Source organism: Culex quinquefasciatus, chromosome 2 (genome assembly GCF_015732765.1).
Source record: "Culex quinquefasciatus strain JHB chromosome 2, VPISU_Cqui_1.0_pri_paternal, whole genome shotgun sequence".
Taxonomy (NCBI): domain Eukaryota; kingdom Metazoa; phylum Arthropoda; class Insecta; order Diptera; family Culicidae; genus Culex; species Culex quinquefasciatus.
In genome coordinates this window covers 131,264,205-131,273,091 of record NC_051862.1, presented here as the reverse complement: position 1 = coordinate 131,273,091, position 8,887 = coordinate 131,264,205, and the positions used below count along the sequence as shown (strand labels likewise).

General features: G+C 46.6%; 1 protein-coding gene across 1 annotated transcript; it reads right to left on the bottom strand.

Moving 5' to 3' along the window:
- Window positions 1-764: 764 nt before the first annotated feature.
- LOC119766322 lies at window positions 765-6,739 on the bottom strand. Its single transcript, XM_038250803.1, has 4 exons — window positions 4,454-6,739; window positions 2,940-4,386; window positions 1,051-2,841; window positions 765-985 (listed from the first exon to the last, which is right to left on the bottom strand). The coding sequence occupies exons 1-4, from the start codon at window positions 6,242-6,244 to the stop codon at window positions 765-767; spliced, it is 5,250 nt and encodes a 1,749-aa protein (XP_038106731.1). The 5' UTR covers window positions 6,245-6,739.
- Window positions 6,740-8,887: the final 2,148 nt, after the last annotated feature.

Sequence of the window (8,887 nt, the reverse complement as noted above, 5' to 3'; positions counted from 1 at the left end):
AATTGTTAAATTGTTAAATTGTTAAATTGTTAAATTGTTAAATTGTTAAATTGTTAAATTGTTAAATTGTTAAATTGTTAAAATGTTAAATTGTTAAATTGTTAAATTGTTAAATTGTTAAATTGTTAAATTGTTAAATTGTTAAATTGTTAAATTGTTAAATTGTTAAATTGTTAAATTGTTAAATTGTTAAATTGTTAAATTGTTAAATTGTTAAATTGTTAAATTGTTAAATTTTAAATTGTTAAATTGTTAAATTGTTAAATTGTTAAATTGTTAAATTGTTAAATTGTTAAATTGTTAAATTGTTAAATTGTTAAATTGTTAAATTGTTAAATTGTTAAATTGTTAAATTGTTAAATTGTTAAATTGTTAAATTGTTAAATTGTTAAATTGTGTTCTGGAACTTGCTCCCAGCGAACCGTGGCAGGCGGAGTGTCCGACGGCCAAACCCGAACCGCGAATTACGGACCGACTTTCGGTTTCGGATAGGCAAAAAAAAAGAGGAAAGACTCGAAACAGGTGACGTGTTGTCTCTAAGTCTTTATTCCGACTAATCTTCTCACCAAATTCAACTTCTCCCGTACCCTCTGTTCCACACCCGTTTGTATGTGTTCGTGAATCCAATAAGAAAAACGTAAACCCAAAAATAGGTTCGCCCTACTCAAATATAACTAACTTTAAACAACAAATTGTGTTCTTGCTTTAATCCATAATATTTACTTCTCAACTCTAAACATCCCAGGGGCCGTTGAAAGCGCCTTTCAACCCGCTGTCTCTGGAACCGCCTGGACACCTTCATCGTCGTTCTCAGCTGCATCTGGATCCGCCTGCTTGTCTCCTTCCTCGTTCTCGGCTGCCTCCGGAACCGCCTTGTCCTCGACATCGTCGGCCGGTTGGTCGATCGGTAGAACCCGAACTTCGGTGACGGCGCGCTTGTACTCTCCATGAGCCGTTCGCACCAGGACTACTCGCACCAGTCCATCTGCGCCAGGAAACGTTTTGGTGATTCTTCCGACATTCCACAGAAACGGTGGCAGGTCTATGGACTTGAGCAACACCAGGGCTCCTCTTGCACGTTCTTGGTTGCGGTTCTCCACTTGGACCGCTGGTGGAGTTGGCTGATGTAATCCCTGGACCAAACCTTCCAGAAATCCTGGACAGAGCGACGCGTTTCCTGCAGACGAGTGATTCGGTTGAGCGGGGCACTGGTGTAATCGGGTTCTGGGATCGAGAACATGGGTTCCCCGATCAGAAAGTGCCCAGGAGTCAGGATAGCCAGGTCGTCCGGATGGTCTGTGAGAGGCGTGAGTGGGCGGGAGTTCAGGATGCTCTCGATGTGAACTACGGCGGTAGTCAACTCGTCCACGGTGCAGGACCTTCCACCAAAAATGCGCCGAAAGTGGTGCTTGAAGGACTTCACTCCGGCTTCCCACAAGCCGCCGAAGTGTGGGGATCTCGGCGGAATGAATCGGAAGGTGATCCCGCTGTCCAGGCAGTAATTCTCCCACTCGGCCGTACGAAACTGCTCAAGGTAGCGTTTACGGAGCTCCTTCAACTCGCGATCTGCACCGACGAAAGCAGTCGCGTTGTCGCACCGGAGTTCGATCAGACGGCCGCGGCGCCCGACGAAGCGCTTGATCCCGTTTATGCACGCGGTTGTCGTCAAGTCGGGGACGACCTCGAGGTGAACCGCTTTCACCGACAGGCACACGAAAACCGCAACGTACATTTTCACGTTTGCACCTCTCCCATACAACGGACGCACGAGAAACGGCCCGCAGTAGTCCAGTCCAGAGTTGGCAAACACTCGAGTAGGCGTGGTCCGAACTGCCGGGAGTGGTGCCATTTGTTGCTGAGGAACTGGCGGGCGGCACCGAAAACAGGTGATACAGCTTTTCACCTCGCGACGTACCAAGTCGCGTCCTCGTAGCGGCCAAAATCTTTGTCGAATCGTTGCAAGCAGAGCGGATGGTCCAGAGTGTGCCGTCTGCAAGTGTAAAGATCTGGCGATTAATGTACTCAACTTGTGCTTGGCCGGCAACAGCATCGGGTATTTTGAGTCGTAGGCAACATCACGATTCGACAGACGGCTGTGGATGCGCAAAATTCCTTGGGGGTCGAGGAACAGGTTCAAGTTCTTCAGTGGAGATTTAGGCTCACGTGGCACCGACGAGGTCCCTTGGTTTCCGTGCTTCTCGTACTCCTGGATCTCTTTCGGGAACGAGGTTCTCTGTGCGGCCCGCACAAGAAGCTTCAGCGCCACTTCGCTCGGCTTCAACTTGCCCGACAGCCGCTCTTCTTCCGGTCGCCGAGCGTTCTGGCAAAACCGGTTGCACCAGGCCACGAGTTTCAGCAGCTTGCCAAGTTCCGATTGCCGCTCAAAAATGGACTCGTCCGGTCCGGTGGCCACCAATGCTACGCTTTGTCGTCGCTCCAGGTCCATTTCTGCAAGGGCTGCCAGGCTGAGGGTCGGCATTACTGGGGGCCACGGCTCGTTGAGGTTGGTGAAAAACGAACAGCCGTACCACCACAGCGGTTGATCCAAAAGCTGGCTGGGGCGCAAACCCCTCGAGATGAGGTCCGCTGGGTTCATCTCCGTGGGCACGTGCCGCCACGTATCGTCCTTGGTGAGCCGCTGTATCTCCGCAATCCGATTCGACACGAACACCTTCCAGGTTACAGGTGGGCTCCGCAGCCAGTGCAGAACGACCGTCGAATCACTCCAAAAGGTCACTGGTCCGACGAAGTCAGTAGTTTCCAACAGTAGATTGACCAGCTCCGCTCCAAGTCGGGCAGCGCACAGCTCCAGGCGGGGAACGGTTTGACCGCAACACGGGACTTCGAGATCAAAAGCCGGCTCTGCATTTTTCCCTTTTCGTCCGGCCCCACAACGTAGACTGAGCAACCGTACCCCTTGGTTGAGGCGTCACACACACAGTGAAGCTTGTAGTTCCGAGTAGTGTTCCCGATGACGCGTCTTGGCACTTCCACTTGTTGCAGCATAGGAATTTCGCGGCGGAAGTCCTTCCACCACCGATCGTCTTCTGGAGAGAGTGGGTCGTCCCACCCCTTGTTGGTGGCCCAAAGGTGTTGCACGAAGATTTTCACGCTCATCAGCACTGGGCCCATCCACCCAGCAGGATCGAAGAGTTGAGCCATTTCCGACACCACGATGCGCTTTGTTGTTACGGCCAGCTCGGGGAAAGTGGGAATCTTGAAGCGAAAACAGTCGGCACGCGGGTCCCACAGCAACCCAAGTGCCTTGGCGAAATCCGGCTCGCCGATTTCCTTCGTGGGGCTGCTTTCCCAGAGGTCTTGTGGGATGCGCTGCAGGATGTCGGGATGCGATGCACTCCACTTCCTCAAAGAGAACCCGGCCAGCTGGAACAGCTCTCGCACCTGATGGCAAGCTTCGTCTGCATCCTCGAGAGTATCCGCCCCCGCCAGTACGTCATCGACGTAAAACCGCTTTCCCACGATCTGCGCTCCAATTGGATATCGATGGCCTTCGTCCTCAGCGAGCTGGTTCAGCACACGGGCTGCGTGAAACGGAGAACTGGCCAAACCGTAGGTCACCATCTTTAGTTGGTAAATCTGCAGGGTTTCGGTCGGGTTCTTGCGCCAGATGATTTGTTGCCACTTTCTGTCCTCCGGGTGAACCCAGACTTGTCTGAACATCTTCTCAGCGTCAGCTGTGAAGGCGAATTTTGGCAGCCGAAAGTTCAGGATAGTCGACAGCAGCGGTGGTTGCACCGTTGGCCCAGTGTGCAGAATGCTGTTCAGCGAGAACCTTCCAGACCCTTTGGCGCTACCATCGAACACCACGCGCGTTTTGGTGGTGCTGCTTCCAGGACGTTGGATGGCATGGTGGGGGAGGAAGAACTGCGGGCCCGCGACGCGTGAACACTTCTCCTTATGCCCTAGCCGTTCGTAGTCATCCATAAAACGCTGATACTCCTCCTTGAGGTGCTCATCAGCCGACAGTCGTTTTTCCATGGCCAAAAATCGCCGCTCCGCCGTGGCGTATGAGTTTGGGATTAGCGAAACCAGTTCTTCTCGCAGTGGGAGCCGCACCATGTACCGCCCGTCGTTGCTCCTTGAGACGGTACGCTTGAAGTGGTCCTCGACCAGCTGTTGTTCCGGTGTCAGCACCTTGCCGACGTCGAAATTCTCGACCTCCCACAGGCGTTCAAGTTTGGCGTTGAGATCCTCTTCTGTGGCGAGGTGGCATACCAGCGGGGCTGTCGACAACGAGGAACACTTGCCGGAAATCACGTAACCGAGTTGCGTCTTCTGCAGGAGTGGGAGGTCGTCAGCGAGAAGAATCTGGTTACTTTCGAGCAGGTCGAAGAACAGTTCAGCGCCAATTATCAGATCAACCCCCTGGCGAATGTTAAATTGGGGATCAGCGAGAGGCAAATTAGGGGATCGACCAACGAGAGACGTCGACGTGTCGACTCGGCAAGCACACGGTGAGCTTGGGTAGCACCAAACAGGTGAGTTCACGTTCATATTTGGCGAAACGAGATGCAAAAGCCAACTGCACACTGTAGTGCACGTTCACGGTGGCTTGGCCAATTCCGCAGATCGGCAGATTGATTCGTCTGCGTTTCAATCCCAACTTCTGGCACAGCGATTCAGACACAAAGTTTGACTGGGAGCCGCTGTCGAGCAGAGCTCTTGCCTGCTGGTAACGGCCATGTACGTCCAGGACGCGGATGACAGCAGTTGCGAGAAACACGGTGGTGTCTGCAGGCTTGCTCGCTTGGGCGGAAAACGGCGGGGCGACTTGCGGGGCAATTTGGAGTGGTTCAGAACCGATGCGATCGGTTAACACCGGCGACGGGGAGACGACCGAATTCGAAAACGACGCGAGTGTCTGCGACGAGGTACGCGACTGCACCGACGGTAGTGCTAACGAGACCGCGCGCGAAATTGTGGCCTGCGTGGCAACAGGCGGCGAACATACGGCAGTGCATGACTGCGAAGTGGCTGGATCGTCCTCTGCTGCTGCTGGTTTCAGTGGAGGCAGGTGCAGCAGCGTGTGATGTTTCTTCGCACAGGTTCTGCAGTTGCCACGCTTGCACTCCTTCGCCATATGTCCTCCCTTCAAGCAGTTGATGCAAAGGCGCTTCTTCTTCGCCAACTCGAGCCGCTGCTTTGGTGACAGTTGAAGGAACGCCTCGCACTCGATCAGCTGGTGAGCCTGCTTGCACTGCACACATTTGAGCACGTGTTCGGAAGCAACATGGGAGGAGGATTGCTTGGCCTTCGTTGGTTTGCTCTGGCTACTGGAGGATTCGAGATTGGGTTTGCACAACCGGAGCAAACGAGAACGTTTGTGAATGAAATCGAGGAGTTCTTGGTAGGTGGGGGCCACCTTGTCCTTACACTCCGATTCCCACTCCATGCGGGATTTTTCATCCAACAAGCTGCTCAAACGTTCGACTAGCAGAGAGTTCCAGTGGGCGTCCGCAGACTCGAGCTTGTCCAAAATTCCCACGTGACGATTAAACTCGTCTGCAAGGTCCGAGAGGTTAGCTGCTGATTCCTTCCGAAGAGAAGGGATTCGAAACATGGCCGACAGGTGTTGTTTTACGAGATAGGTTTTGTTCTCGTAACGATCCCACAAAATGTTCCACGCTATTTCGTAGTTGTCGGCGTTGAGTTCCAGTCCCGCGATGTGTCGCGAAGCATGACCCTTGCACGAGCTGCGCAGATAGTGCAGTTTTTGTATAGCGGTCAACTGCATGTTCGCATGGATTAGGGACTTGAATATATCTCGGAACTCGGTCCATTCTTCGTACTCTCCGAAGAAATCCGGCAGCTTAATCTCCGGCAGCTTGACAGAGATCTGGTTCCCAGCAGCATGGTGGGCGAGCGGGGCAGGCGCGGGAACGACGACAGCGGGCTCCGGGATCTTGTCCGCGAGGGCCGCCTTAAGCACAAAGTATTGGTCGTGGAACTGTTGACGCTGCTGCGAATAGTCATCCTCAGCACCTTCGATAACCTCAATCTCGTCTTGCACGTCTTCGAACCGTTCCCAAAGGTCATCCAAGCGCTGATTCCGCAGCGGAATTTGGGTTACTTGATCATCTCGGAAATTGGTAAGAAAGTCCTGGATCAAGTTAGCAGAGCCCAAAATGTTACTGCGCTTCCTCAACAGGGTTCGGTGCTGCAGACCGCCGGACTGTGCCGCCGCCTTCGGCGTGGCCTTCTTTCGACTGCCTCTTCCGGCCATCGGCTTCTCTCCAAACACGTGCTTCGCCTAACCTCCAAACTGCTACCCTGCTACGCCTTCGACTCCAAACTGCTACGGCTTCGACTGGAAGTTCTCGAAAGTTGGTTGAATCCTGCGGCGGACGATCGAGCTGCTGGCCACGACGAGAAAACCGGTGTCCAATTGGTCACCGCGACAAATTCAGCGGGAAAACGTGGCCACAACTCCGAACTCGTACCACGTGCAACCCGGATTCCGACGACGTGGAGTTTCAACTCCCGGGTTTCGGCACCATTAATTTGTTCTGGAACTTGCTCCCAGCGAACCGTGGCAGGCGGAGTGTCCGACGGCCAAACCCGAACCGCGAATTACGGACCGACTTTCGGTTTCGGATAGGCAAAAAAAAAGAGGAAAGACTCGAAACAGGTGACGTGTTGTCTCTAAGTCTTTATTCCGACTAATCTTCTCACCAAATTCAACTTCTCCCGTACCCTCTGTTCCACACCCGTTTGTATGTGTTCGTGTATCCAATAAGAAAAACGTAAACCCAAAAATAGGTTCGCCCTACTCAAATATAACTAACTTTAAACAACAAATTGTGTTCTTGCTTTAATCCATGATATTTACTTCTCAACTCTAAACAAATTGTTAAATTGTTAAATTGTTAAATTGTTAAATTGTTAAATTGTTAAATTGTTAAATTGTTAAATTGTTAAATTGTTAAATTGTTAAATTGTTAAATTGTTAAATTGTTAAATTGTTAAATTGTTAAATTGTTAAATTGTTAAATTGTTAAATTGTTAAATTGTTAAATTGTTAAATTGTTAAATTGTTAAATTGTTAGATTGTTAAATTGTTAAATTGTTAAATTGTTAAATTGTTAAATTGTTAAATTGTTAAATTGTTAAATTGTTAAATTGTTAAATTGTTAAATTGTTAAATTGTTAAATTGTTAAATTGTTAAATTGTTAAATTGTTAAATTGTTAAATTGTTAAATTGTTAAATTGTTAAATTGTTAAATTGTTAAATTGTTAAATTGTTAAATTGTTAAATTGTTAAATTGTTAAATTGTTAAATTGTTAAATTGTTAAATTGTTAAATTGTTAAATTGTTAAATTGTTAAATTGTTAAATTGTTAAATTGTTACATTGTTAAATTGTTAAATTGTTAAATTGTTAAATTGTTAAATTGTTAAATTGTTAAATTGTTACATTGTTAAATTGTTAAATTGTTAAATTGTTAAATTGTTAAATTGTTAAATTGTTACATTGTTAAATTGTTAAATTTTTAAATTTTTAAATTGTTAAATTGTTAAATTGTTAAATTGTTAAATTGTTAAATTGTTAAATTGTTAAATTGTTAAATTGTAAAATTGTTAAATTGTGAATTAGAAGTGATTAGGCTAAAACAGTTTTTTTTATATTTATATAACATTCAATTCATATTATGTCAGTGAAGTCAAATAAAATAAGGCTAGGAAACTTTCACGGCATTTAGATGGCAAAACAACCATTCACTATCAAACGAAGCATGACAGCTATTAAGTCTGCAAAAAGTGGCAAAAACAGCACAGCAATACTTGATCATTTATCATAAAGATTTGTGTTCCATCGGAGGCTGACCAAGGAATATTTATTTGATGTTATACTTCTGCTTCCTTTTCATATTATTATTACTTTAACTTGAACAGAAGTTTATCACGTTTTTGTCGAGAATATCTCATTTAATTTTTGGTAGGATACACAATTTCTAGAAATTCAATTGAGATTATATTAATAAACGATTCAAACGTGTTATCTAGAATTCTTGTAGGGGTTACATACATGTAAATTGACAAAAATGTCAAGAGTTGTTATGAGCACACTAAATATTTTTTAAATTTGTTTTCATTTCATTGTGCATTGAATGCACATTTTCATCTATTAACAAAATAAATATGAAGACATTTGGATGTACCATTGCCGAGATATAGCTATTTTAAGTTAGCAGTTTCAAAAAAACGGGTGCCACGGTATCTCAACACTGCACCCAAAGGAAATATATAGCTCAAAATCTGCAGCAGTGGATTTGCTACAGAAAATGTTACATTTTATAACAGTTTTTGCAGCAAGCTCATAGCTCAATTTTGCCCGCGTGCTTCTGGCGCGTCCCCACGCAACACTCCAGAGAGAACAATATGTTCGCGCCCTGTCTCTTACAATTCATCAAGCGTCCATGGTGCGGTGGTAGCGTGTCGGATCAGCAACCTAGAAGTTGATGGTTTAATCCTCGTTCTGTTAAGATTTTTTTCTGCAATACAATCAATCAGCCGTCGGTAATGTCAATAATTGTCGGTAACGGGCAAAAATGTCATAACCCTATATAGCAAAAAATGCATGAGGACAGATTTCATGCAGATTCTGATATATTTCTGATATGCAATCACAATCATGCGACCGCCAGTTCGGTGTGCGTTGACCAAATCGGCTCAAAATTTTGGTGAAGACTCACTAAACGGGTTCCGTTTCCATGACAAAAGTCGATTTTATTAAAAAAAGATAAAAATATTTTTTTGTTTTCCATATTAAAAAATGAACAGTTTTCGATTTCTGCAATTTTTAAAAACCTAAATATCAAAATGGGGCTTCATCATGCTCGCAGGATATGTCTTGAGAGTCCTCACT